Here is a 12839-nt window from a genome sequence, read left to right as displayed (position 1 = left end):
CTGGGAGGCACCGGGGTGGGCACTGGAGTTGCCTCTCTGGTCAGACAAAGTCAGGAGTTCACCTCCCTACGTGTGGCTGTAGATGAAGACTTAGCTCGAGTTGAACAGTCAATTACTGCCCTGGACAAATCGGCAAGGTCATTATCGGAAGTTGTTTTGCAAAATCGTAGCGGATTAGATCTGGTGTATTTACAAGACGGTGGATTATGTGCCGCCTTGAAAGAAGAATGCTGTGTATATGCAGACCACACGGGAGTAGTGAGGGATACAATGATGAAGCTCAGAGAAAGATTAGAAAAAAGAAAGCGAGAAAATGAGGCTAAGCAGAATTGATACGACTCTTGGTTTAATTATTCACCCTGGCTTACAACTTTACTGTCGACAATAGCAGGACCTTTGTTGTTATTAATGTTGAGTCTAACTTTTGGACCATGTATTCTGAATCGAGTAATCGCGATTGTAAAAAACTGTTTAGAGGCAGCACATTTGATGCATATCAGTGCCAAATATGAACCCATAACCACGAGTGAGGATGCTGAAACTCTAACGCTCAGCAGACAGGCATACCAGGAATTAATGAACAAAATAAGTAAGTAAAAGAAAAAGGAGGGATTGTGGTGTATGAAGCATGTTTGTTCATTATTTCCCATGGCTATATTAAGAAGGAACAAAGGGAGTCGCCAGGTGGCTGTAAGGACCTTGAGGCTCCCTGCCTGTTGCTGTCTCGGACGGAAAGTTGAGAGAACTTTGTGTAAATACTATAACTGCAAAATTGATAACCCACTGTCCTATCTTAAGACAAACCAACATGACCGGTTAAGGAGGGAAAAACACCACATACCAAGCGGAGGAAGACTACGGCCTTCATCCGTGCGACCACCAGAGGGACGGGAGACGACCCCCTAGCAACAGTCGACGCAGCCGCAGTACCAGGAAGGGGGGCTACGTAATTTATAACAACGTGGTCGGAATTTGGGGGTAGACCTGTGTGGTGCCAGGAGTTGGACTCGATGATCCTTATGGGTCCCTTCCAACTCAGGATATTCTGTGATTCAGTGATTCTATGCCACCAGAACTGGGCAGCGTCCAGGCACCGACTGCCAAGTGTAATTGTGGAGGACGCTGGCTTCCTTAAGCATGAGGCTTAGTAGTTGAGTCCATGCAGCCCAGTTTCCCTCCATTCGGACTCTCCTTCGTGCAAATTCACCCAGTGACAGGGAGCGACCTGGAATCTTCGCAGCATCTGTATGCAGATGCTGTATACAAGGAAAGCATAACCCTAACAAGCAATGGAAACAGCAAACGCTGTGTGCAAAACCGCTCTTCTGCTCTCTTCACGACTTTGAGAGCTATTGTGTCAAGGATCTCTCCCATGGTTTAGGAATGGGTTCTCTTTTTAAAGTCTGCTTTGCGCAGAGACTGCTGCTGTACTTGCCATCGTGTGTGTAAGCAGAGGCTACAACTTTCAACCCTACTCCAGCCAGGGATGGGTTTGCCACTTCACTCTGTGGGTATTTCTTCTTCCTCTGGACAGCCCTAATCTTCCCCCGATGTTGTGCTTAGGTTTTGAGATTTCTGTCCTCAAGAAGAGCTTTCTATTTCTTGCCTTGACCTAGTGTTCAGTGCATTTTTTCCTTTGGCCTAGAGAAGAACATTTTCAAATTAACCTCCAATTCTTCTGGTTCAGCCACAAAGGTTCCTTTGCTTCAGTCTTGGTCCCCATATGCAATGTGGAGGAAAGACGCTTCTCCTTCCATATAGCCATTCCTAAATTTTTATTTCTCCTTTCCCTTTCCCTTTCCCTTTCCCTTTCCCTTTCCCTTTCCCTTTCCCTTTCCCTTTCCCTTTCCCTTTCCCTTTCCCTTTCCCTTTCCCTTTCCCTTTCCCTTTCCCTTTCCCTTTCCCTTTCCCTTTCCCTTTCCCTTTCCCTTTCCCTTTCCCTTTCCCTTTCCATTTTCCTTTCCCTTTCCCTTTTGCCTTTTCACTTTCCCCTTTCCCGTTTCCTTTTTAAATGCAGCTTGCTTAAGGATCGAGATGTAAGACTAGGGGCTGCAAGAGAGCATTTGTCAGCAATGTTGCCCTTCTACATTCAACAGAGAAAGCAGTGGATGGGAGCAGATTTGCATCTGTTGTGTACAAAATGCTTCACACAGGGACGTTGCAAAAGGCCAAAGGGATATTGCCTGACACAGGGCATGGTGCTGAATTATTACTAGGAACTGCTAGGCCAGGCTGGTATGAGGGTTGCTACTTGGGGATAGGATGGACATCTGTCAGCAGCTGGTCAGCGGTTGCACTTTGCCTCCCTTACCTTCCCTATTCTTTTATTCCTGTTCTTCTTATGAACATGAATATGATTTTCTCTTTATTATTATTATTATTATTATTATTATTTTTTTATGATTTTTCAACTCCCCCCAATCAATTGGGAGGGAAAAATGGTAAAAACATGGTGAAAAGTATTCTGGGAGTTCTTAATATCACCTGAAGGACAATGCAGTCATTGATCACAGCCAACACAGGTTCATGAGGGGAAAGTGCTGCTTAACGCACTTGATTTCCTTTTCGGAAGTGCTCAACCGTCTAGTTGGCCAAGGGAAGCCAGCTGATGGCACCTGTTTGGATTTCAGCACAGCTTCAATATTGTTTCTCACTGTCTCCTTCTGGACAAATTGAGCAGCACACAGCTAGAGCAATGCATAATGCCATGGGCGAACAAGTGGCTGACGGGTCGCGCTCCAAGGGTTATCGTAAATGGGGTTGCATCGGGCTGGCGGCCAGTCACTAGGGGGCTTCTGCAGGCCTCCATTTTAGGGCCAGTTCTCTTCAATGTTGTCCTAACTGACTTGCACGCAGGACTCGAGGGCGTCTTGAGTCCATTTAGGCACGATGCTAAATTGGGAGGAGCGTCTGACTCCATGGAGGGGAGGAAGGCCTTGCAGAGAGATCCTGACAAATCAGAGGGCTGGGCAATCCCCAACAAGATGAGGTTTAGCGAGAGCGAGTGAGGGATTCCGCACCTGGCAACGGGCAACCCTGGCTGTCCGGACAGTCTGGGGGGAGGAGAGGCTGGAGCGCAGCCCTGCAGAGAGGGCTCTGGGGCTTTCGGTCGACGGCAAGTTGAATGTGGGTCAGCCGTGGGCCCTGGCAGGCAGGAGGGGCAACGGCATCGTGGGGTGCCTCCAGCACAGCATCGCTAGCCGGTCGCGGGCAGGGATTGCTGTGCTCTGCTCTGCGCTCTTTCAGCATCAGCTCGAGTCCTGTGTGCACTTTTGGGCACGGCACTATCAGAAGGCCATAAACCTCTTAGAGAGAGAGCATCCAAAGGAGGGCTTCAGAGTGGTGAAGGGTCTGGAGGGCAGCACAGATGAGGAGCGGCTGAGGTGCCTGCGTTTGTTCAGCCTGCAGGAGACTGAGGAGAGGCCTGAGGGCGACCTGCAGCTTCCTCACGAGGGGAGCGGAGGGCCCGGCGCTAAGCTCTGCTCTCTGGGGACGGTGACAAAAGTGGAGGGAATGGCATGGAGCTGTGACAGGGGAGGGTCTGCCTGGAGGTGAGGACAAGATCTTTCACTGACACGGGGCTTGGCCACTGAACCAGGCCTCCCAGTGAAGTGGTCAGGGCAGCAAGCCTGCTGGAGTTCACAAAACGTCTGGGCAATGCTTTCAGACACGTGCTTTAGTTTTTGGGCGTCACCCAGAGCGATGGGCTCTGAGGTCACCCAGAGCCATGGGCTCTGAGGTCACCCAGCAACAGACTGTGACTTCACGGCCCTCTCTGCTCATATTGGGGCGCAGGCAGAGCCCGCCCCAGCCTGGCTCGTGCCTGGATTCCTGCTGAGCGTTTGTGCGAGGCTTGGAGCGCCGAGCAAGGATTTGTTGGAGCTGTGCTGTGGGGCCGTCGGCAGCTGTTCTCAGTGCCCGTCCCCGCAGGCAGTGCCTGTGTTTCCCCGGCCCTGCCTGGCTCAGGCAGCCGGGGCCCTGTGAGGAGCACTTGCAGCAGCGCAGGTGAGCTGTGTGGGGCCACGTGCCCCGGGGCGGCCCGCGGGGGACGTGGGACCACCCAGCCGTGGGGCTGGGGCCGGGGGGTTTCCTGCTGAGGGGCCGGGGCACAGCCAGTGACCTTCTCTCTTCCTCGCAGCGTGCGCGATACCCGCTTCTGCAGTGCCGGTGCAGGGGAGCAGCTCGTCACCATCAGCTCTCCCCAGCGCACCTTGACGTGAAGATCATGGCCACAGAGGAGGCGTGGACGTGTCCCGTCTGCCGGGAGGGGCGAAAGGATGTGGCCTACGCGACACCATGTAACCACCGGTTCTGCCTGGGCTGCATCCAGCGCTGGGCAAAACTGAAGGCCAGCTGCCCACTCTGCAGGACGGGCATGAGGACCATCAAGGTTTCCGTGCGGGGAGACGAAGACTACCTAGAATGCATCGTCTCCCCTCCCGCAGTGCCCGTACCTGTTGGCTTCCAGGCAGGCAGCGCCACCGCCCCTCACAGCCCTGCAGCGCCGGCTGCGTCCTCTGTGCCAGCCGAGGAGAGGGATGCGGAGCCCGATCCCCGCGCTGCTGTGGGCGGCCTCCTGCCCGAGGACTGGGCCGTGCTGTTCAGGGAGCGCAGGGACATCCTCGACCCTGTGCTGCCCTGGCTGCGCCGCGAGCTCTCAGCCATCTACGGGACACGCTGGTGGCAGGCGAGAGCTGCAGAGAGCTTCCTCCTGCACTCCCTGTGTGTGATGGGGCTGGACAGGGACGCCATCATTCAGCACACACAGCCCGCCTTGGGGCCCCTCACCGTGCCGCTCATCGATGGGCTCGTCGGCACCATCGTGGGCCTCTGCGGAGAGGAGGCACGGAGGCTACTGGGCCTCGAGAGTGGCCACACTGCTGGGGTACAGGAGGACAGCCCTGCAGGTGCTTCTGGTCCCACTGCCTCCATGCAGGGAACCATCAGCACCAGCCCCGCGCCCTCCAACAGCAACGCAGGCCCTGTCATGGAGGAGCTGCCCAGCACATCCAGCGCTTTCCAGCGTGGGGGTCCTGGCGAAGTCCCAGCTGCAGCCAACCCCCAGGAGCAGGAAGAGCCCCGTGAAGAGCTGGGGCAGGAGGCAGCAGCAGGTCCCTCTGCCCGGGCCTGCAGGCGCAGACCCTCCACTCCTCACCGCTCGACTCGGGGGTCCCGGCGCCCCAGGAAGTGCACCCGGGCGAGCAGTGCCCAAGACTCTCCCCAGCCCTGCAAGAGGCCGCCCCCTCGGCGCTTCTAGCAGGGCTCCTGCGGGAGATGAAATAAAGAACAATAAAATAGATTGAATATACCACAGAAAATGTCTCGGTGTGATTCAAACCAGAGCTGCCACAGCCCCGTGCATGCTGCTGCCTTCCCTCCCTTTTCCTGGTGCCGTCCCCGTGCCCTGCTGGCCCCCACTGTCCCTCACACCCACGAAGGAAAGCACCTCATACTTGCAATGGTAGAAGCAACCCTGGGATGACCGGAAACATATCCTGTGCCCCATGCCACTGCCAGGAACACAATCATGGGCTTTGAAAAACAAGTGTAACTGCTAAACAACTCCTAACCATTACAAACACTTCTTGCTTGGTCTGATTCATAAAAATAAAGGTTAAGAATTTTATTGGAGTGTAAAATGTGGTGTTTTTTGTTGTGGGCTTTTATTTTATTTTTTGTTTTGTACAAAGAGTATCAGTTGAAAGCACATAGTAACACTTACAGGTGCTTGGAGTACATTTCTGGATGCGCGAGGACCACAGACACCGAGTGGAAAGGCCTACGGCAATTTCCCAAAGCTTTTGAAGAATCCTGCTGCCAAGTTGCTTGCTTGCTCCCAAGCCTCTAAACATGCCAGAGTTACTTTGTTCATTACACTGTTTCACTGTGAAGCAGCAGGTTGATTCAAACATTCTCCCTCCGACCCAGAAGACCTTCAGTGGTCTGGTGCCTGCAAACCTGCACAAGATGCAAACCTGCATAAGATATTTTCTACCAAAGTTCCAAGTAACTTCAAATTTTTATTATTATTATTATTATTTTTCTTTTTACACTACACTTCTGGAACATTTTGCCAATTTGCAGTCCGCTCACTCATGTTATGACTTTTTTACACCTGGCTGCTGCTCTGGAAGGCTGCAGCACGTGCCGGCCCATTGCTGGTATAATTACATTCTGATTACTGCAGTTATAACAGCTTCAAACACTTTAGTGTGTCTTAAGAAAAAAAAAAGAAAAAAAAAAAAGACAAATCCTTAACGTGGAGTGTAAAGAAAACACTCCCTGCTTTTTAAAAGGAAGTACCACTGCCAGAAGGCACTTGCTGCTCACACTCTTTTAGCACGCGGTGGTTAAGCGGAGTCGCAGCACACCGCCAGCCCTCCTGCCTCTGTCACGCTGCTCAGCAAGAATGCTCTCGCTGCTTAATGGCTTGGGTTTTTTGTAGGATAAAAAAGGAAGCGTGTGTTCACTATCATAAAGTGCATTTCGAGTTAGTTTAACAGCCCAGTGGATCAGTTACCACTTGAGAGGTGACACGGTGTAGACAAGATTAGGAGTACTTTATTTAAGTGCCAGCCTTAGATCCTGCAGCTTGATGAGTCTGTTGTCTGCTGTCCCCTCATTTGGAGCAGCGTGTATTTCATGGAACAGAAGTTTATATACCTACATGTGTGTGGGTGGGTGTGTGCATATGTGTGTGTGGCTCACCTGTGGGGACCAATATATGAAAATAATTACTCTCATGTCTAGGTAAAATAATTTGATCATCATTTCAAAATATGATAGATAGGTTGGGGATTGAAATCCAGAAAACGCAAGGTTGTTGGTGTAAGATGGGCATCGTCAGGAGTAGTCAGCATGGATTCAGCACGGGGAAGTCATCCCAGACGGACCTGATGAGCTTCCAAGATGACGTGACCAGCCCAATGGCTGAGAGGGCAGTGGGCATTGTCTTTGTGACTATGGTAAGGCGTTTGTCCCACGTAAGGTCCTCATGGAGTAGCTTTTGATGTATGGCTGGATGAGCGGACATTGAGATGGATCGAAAACTGGCTGAGCGGCTGGACACGGAGGGTTGTGGTCAGTGGTGCAAGGCCTGGTGGGAGGCCAGTAACAAGTGGAGTACCCCAGGAGCTGATACTGGGTCTGGTCCTGTTTAACACCTTCCTTAACGATCTGGACAATGGGTAGATTGCACCCTCGATAAATTTGCAGATGACAGAGAACTGAGGCTGTGGCTGACCCACCAGAGGGCCGCGCTGCCATCCAGGTGGGCTCAGCAGGCTGGAGAGGCGGGCTGGCAGGAGCAAAGTGTCTCCAGCAGGCTGAGGAAGCTGATCCTCCTCCTCCGCTCAGCACCGGTGAGGCTGCACCTGGAGCAACGTGTCCAGCTCTGGGCTGCGCAGTACAAGGCAGACCCAAACATACTGGGAAGACTCCAACAGACAGCAAGTTGATCAAAGGATGGGAGGAAAGGCTGAGAGAGCTGGGACTGCTCGGCCTGGAGAAGGGGAGGCTCAGGGGGATCTCATCAGCGTCCATAAATACCTGAAGGGAGGGTGCAAAGAGGACGGAGCCAGGCTCTTGCCAGTGGTGCGCAAGGACAAGGCAAGAGGCAGTGAGCACAAACTGGAGCACGGGAAGCTCCCTCTGAGCACCAGGCAGCACTTCTGTGCTGTGCGGGTGGCTGAGCACTGGCACAGGCTGCCCAGAGGCTGTGGGGTCTCCTCGCTACGGATCTTCAAAACCTGCCTGGACACGGGCCTGGGCACCTGGCTCTGGAGCAGGGGTGGGACCAGATGAGCTCCTGAGGGCCCTGCCAGCCTCAGCCATTCTGTGATTCCGTGGTCACAAATGCCCCAACCGGGCAAACAGTTAAGGCAGAAACTTGCCTTATTAATCCGCCGATCATGAGATGAAAATCCACGTAGCAGAAAAAAAGGCTATTTTAAAAGTTAAAAATAAAGAGAACGTATTGTAATGACGTTTGTTCTCATTGTTCCCTTCACACGGTTTGTTACATTCTCTCTACATAGGTCCTAGGATTGCAGATTTTCCCATGTTTATTGGTATAAGAAATATCTCAATAATTTTCTCAGACAGGGTCTTCTGGGAAGCTAATTTATTCATTTATTCACAATTGCAATGCTGTGTGTCCTGCGAACAGGGGTGCACAGTAACAGTATATCATTACCTTATATCCCCTGTTACCCGATGTTTAATTCCTCCCCTTTCCTCACTGGCTGAGTACTACAGGCCCACAACCTACACTTGTAACTACGCCCTCTATATACAGTTTTATTTGACTAAACTTTAATTTCTTTGTTGTTGTTTTTTGTTTGTTTGTTTTGGAAATGGAAGGGCCCAAGATTTTGTAGCTTCTTGTTCTTGCCGATTCTGCAAGTGTTTGTCTCGTTTTCCTTAGCCATTGTTCTTATCCTGGGACAGTCTCGTTCTCTGGAGATAATCCGGGGAACTATAGGCCTGTTAGCTTGACCTCAGTGCCAGGGAAGCTCATGGAGCAGATTACCTTGAATGTCATCACGCGGCACTTGCAGGGCAAGCACGCAATCAGGCCCAGTCAGCATGGGTTTATGAAAGACAGGTCCTGCTTGACGAACCTGATCTCCTTCTATGACAAAGTGACGCGCTTGGTGGATGAGGGGAAGGCTGTGGATGTGATCTACCTTGACCTCAGTAAGGCTTTTGACACAGTTCCCCACAACATTCTCCTCAAGAAACTGGCTGCTCGGGGCTTGGACTGGCGTACGCTTTGTTGGGTTAGAAACTGGCTGGATGGCCGGGCCCAGAGAGCTGTGGTGAATGGAGTCAAATCCGGTTCGAGGCCGGTTACTAGTGGTGTCCCCCAGGGCTCGGTGCTGGGGCCGGTCCTCTTTAATATCTTTATCGATGATCTGGATGAGGGCGTCCAGTGCACCCTCAGTAAGTTTGCAGACGACACCAAGTTAGGTGCGTGTGTCGATCTGCTCGAGGGCAGGAAGGCTCTGCAGGATGATCTGGATAGGCTGGAGCGATGGGCTGAGGTCAACTGTATGAAGTTCAACAAGGCCAAGTGCCGGGTCCTGCACCTGGGGCACAACAACCCCAAGCAGAGCTACAGGCTGGGAGATGAGTGGCTGGAAAGCTGCCTGGCCGAGAGGGACCTGGGAGTATTGGTTGATAGTTGGCTGAATATGAGCCAGCAGTGTGCTCAGGTGGCCAAGAAGGCCAAGAGCATCCTGGCCTGCATAAGAAGCAGTGTGGCCAGCAGGGCTAGGGAAGTGATTGTGCCCCTGTACTCGGCTCTGGTGAGGCCGCACCTTGAGTACTGTGTTCAGTTTTGGGCCCCTCGCTACAGGAAGGACATGGACGTGCTCGAGCGAGTCCAGAGAAGGGCGACCAAGCTGGTGAGGGGTCTGGAGAACAAGTCTTACGAGGAGCGGCTGAGGGAGCTGGGCTTGTTCAGCCTGGAGAAGAGGAGGCTCAGGGGCGACCTTATCGCTCTCTACAGTTACCTTAAAGGAGGCTGTAAAGAGGTGGGGGTTGGTCTGTTCTCCTACGTGCCTGGTGACAGGACGAGGGGGAATGGGCGAAAGTTGCAACAGGGGAGTTTTAGGTTGGATGTTAGGAAGTACTTCTTTACCGAAAGGGTTATTAAGCATTGGAACGGGCTGCCCAGGGAGGTGGTGGAGTCGCCATCCCTGGAGGTCTTTAAAAGACGTTTAGATGTAGAGCTTAGCGATATGGTTTAGTGGAGTACTTAGTGTTAGGTCGGAGGTTGGACTCGATGATCTTGAGGTCTCTTCCAACCTAGAAATCTGTGATACTGTGATACTGTGAGCTGGGGTTGTTTAGCCTCGAGAAGAGGAGGCTCAGGGGAGACCTCATCGCTCTCTATAGGTACCTTAAAGGAGGCTGTAGAGAGGTGGGGGTTGGTCTGTTCTCCTACGTGCCTGGTGACAGGACGAGGGGGAATGGGCTAAAGTTGCGCCAGGGGAGGTTTAGGTTGGATGTTAGGAAGAACTTCTTCTTTACCGAAAGGGTTGTTAGGCATTGGAATGGACTGCCCAGGGGGGTGATTGAGTCACCATCCCTGGAGGTCTTTAAAAGACGTTTAGATGTAGCCCTTAGTGATACGGTTTAGTGTAGGACTTGTTAGTGTTAGGGCTGAGGTTGGACTAGATGATCTTGGAGGTCTCTTCCAACCTAGACGATTCTGTGATTCTGTGAAAACCCGCCCGGCTGCCACCCAGCACAACGTGATGTCTCCCCATGCTGAGGTCACCCAGCGATGGGCTCTGAGGTCACCCAGCAACGGGCTGTGACCTCACGGCCCTCGCTGCTCATATTGGGGCGCAGGCAGAGCCCGCCCCAGCCTGGCTCGTGCCTGGACTCCCGCTGAGCGTTTGTGCGAGGCTTGGAGTGCCGAGCAAGGATTTGTTGGAGCTGTGCTGTGGGGCCGTCGGCAGCTGTTCTCAGTGCCCGTCCCCGCAGGCAGTGCCTGTGTTTCCCCGGCCCTGCCTGGCTCAGGCAGCCGGGGCCCTGTGAGGAGCACTTGCAGCAGCGCAGGTGAGCTGTGTGGGGCCACGTGCCCCGGGGCGGCCCGCGGGGGACGTGGGACCACCCAGCCGTGGGGCTGGGGCCGGGGGGTTTCCTGCTGAGGGGCCGGGGCACAGCCAGTGACCTTCTCTCTTCCTCGCAGCGTGCGCGATACCCGCTTCTGCAGTGCCGGTGCAGGGGAGCAGCTCGTCACCATCAGCTCTCCCCAGCGCACCTTAGCGTGAAGACCATGGCCACAGAGGAGGCGTGGACGTGTCCCGTCTGCCGGGAGGGCCGAAAGGATGTGGCCTATGCAACACCGTGCAACCACCGGTTCTGCCTGGGCTGCATCCAGCGCTGGGCAAAGCTGAAGGCGAGCTGCCCACTCTGCAGGACGGGCATGAGAAGCATCAAGGTTTCCGTGCGGGGAGAGGAGGACTACTTGGAATGCATCGTCTCCCCTCCCGCAGTGCCCGTACCTGTTGGCTTCCAGGCAGGCAGCGCCACCGCCCCCCACAGCCCTGCAGCGCCGGCTGCGTCCTCTGTGCCAGCCGAGGAGAGGGATGCGGAGCCCGATCCCCGCGCTGCTGTGGGCGGCCTCCTGCCCGAGGACTGGGCCGTGCTGTTCAGGGAGCGCAGGGACATCCTCGACCCTGTGCTGCCCTGGCTGCGCCGCGAGCTCTCAGCCATCTATGGGACACGCTGGTGGCAGGCGAGAGCTGCAGAGAGCTTCCTCCTGCACTCCCTGTGTGTGATGGGGCTGGACAGGGACGCCATCATTCAGCACACACAGCCCGCCTTGGGGCCCCTCACCGTGCCGCTCATCGATGGGCTCGTCGGCACCATCGTGGGCCTCTGCGGCGAGGAGGCACGGAGGCTGCTGGGCCTCGAGAGTGGCCACACTGCTGGGGTACAGGAGGACAGCCCTGCAGGTGCTTCTGGTCCCACTGCCTCCATGCAGGGAACCATCAGCACCAGCCCCGCGCCCTCCAACAGCAACGCAGGCCCTGACATGGGGGAGCTGCCCAGCACATCCAGCGCTTTCCGGCATGGGGGTCCTGGCGAAGTCCCAGCTGCAGCCAACCCCCAGGAGCAGGAAGAGCCCCGTGAAGAGCTGGGGCAGGAGGCAGCAGCAGGTCCCTCTGCCCGGGCCTGCAGGCGCAGACCCTCCACTCCTCACCGCTCGACTCGGGGGTCCCGGCGCCCCAGGAAGCGCACCCGGGCAGGCAGTGCCCAAGACTCTGCCCAGCCCTGCAAGAGGCCGCCCCCCCGGCGCTTCTAGCAGGGATCTTGTAGTTTATGAAATAAAGAACAATAAAATAGATTGAATATACCACAGAAAAAGTCTCGGTGTGATTCAAACCAGAGCTGGCACAGCCCCGTGCATGCTGCTGCCTTCCCTCCCTTTTCCTGGTGCCGTCCCCGTGCCCTGCTGGCCCCCACTGTCCCTTTGGTCATGGCTGATTAATGTGCTTTGAAATGCCATTGCTTTATCATAGCAGAACCTCAGCTCAAACAATGTTCTAAAACTCTTTTCCAGCAGCTGTTCTAGTAACTCACACTGCAGTACATTTCCAGCTGCATTTTATTCTTTTGATATAAATCAGCATTTGACCTATTAGACTGGTAGCCCTTGAAAGCGTCCAGAAGCAGTCTGTGTGGCTTAATGTCACTCGGCAATACGGTCAGATAGCACAGGCATCTGAAGGCTGCCCTGAGGAGGAGCAGAGGGCAGGCACAAGCCTCGCCTATCCACAGTCTGGGGCTGCTTTGGCTAAGTTGGTCAAAGCAACACGTGGGCATTTTGATTTCAGTTTAAGAATGGTTAGATTTAGATTTATTCTTCATTGACCTAATCCAAGCCCCAGTTAAGTGTTTCAAACGGAAACAAGAAAGGCCAGAGAGGAATTTGCCCTGTTTGAACAAACCAGCCTGATTCCTCACAAGTTTTCTGGAGAGCCAAGTGCCTCTCCCGTTGAGGTGACCTGCGATGTAGAAATATGCTGAAATACAAAACACTAGTCACAAGGTCATATCAGAAATTAACTGAAGAAAACTGTTAAATGAAAAGAGAAAAGTGAAAAGTGTACAGCAGTTCAAAGGTGAGGTGGTATGGCTTGCCTTCTATATTGATTTTGTTTCCTGCTTCGCAACAGGACTTCATGACAGTTATATAAAAAAAATACAGAGAAACCTCTTGCTGTTGTAAAAAAAAAAAAAAAAACAACAAAAAAAAAACCTGAACTAAAGAGGTAAAAAAATGCAAAATTCTTTGGGATAACTTCATCTAGAAAGAACAC

At 53.4% G+C, this 12839-nt stretch overlaps 2 protein-coding genes across 2 annotated transcripts; both read left to right on the top strand.

Annotated features, from left to right (window-relative positions):
• Positions 1 to 2434: 2434 nt before the first annotated feature.
• Positions 2435 to 5984, top strand: LOC136789105 (E3 ubiquitin-protein ligase Topors-like). The gene is made up of 2 exons (XM_066988744.1): positions 2435 to 4005; positions 4139 to 5984. Exon 2 carries the CDS (start codon positions 4226 to 4228, stop codon positions 5255 to 5257), a length of 1032 nt encoding a protein of 343 aa, XP_066844845.1. The 5' UTR covers positions 2435 to 4005; positions 4139 to 4225; the 3' UTR covers positions 5258 to 5984.
• Positions 5985 to 10392: 4408 nt separating this feature from the next.
• On the top strand, positions 10393 to 11821 carry LOC136789013 (E3 ubiquitin-protein ligase Topors-like). The gene is made up of 2 exons (XM_066988273.1): positions 10393 to 10569; positions 10703 to 11821. The coding sequence occupies exon 2, from the start codon at positions 10790 to 10792 to the stop codon at positions 11819 to 11821; it is 1032 nt and encodes a 343-aa protein (XP_066844374.1). The 5' UTR covers positions 10393 to 10569; positions 10703 to 10789.
• The last annotated feature ends 1018 nt before the right edge of the window (positions 11822 to 12839 follow it).

Source organism: Anser cygnoides, chromosome Z (genome assembly GCF_040182565.1).
Source record: "Anser cygnoides isolate HZ-2024a breed goose chromosome Z, Taihu_goose_T2T_genome, whole genome shotgun sequence".
Taxonomy (NCBI): domain Eukaryota; kingdom Metazoa; phylum Chordata; class Aves; order Anseriformes; family Anatidae; genus Anser; species Anser cygnoides.
The sequence above is the reverse complement of the archived record's forward strand: the minus strand, read 5'-3'. Positions and strand labels throughout refer to the sequence as shown.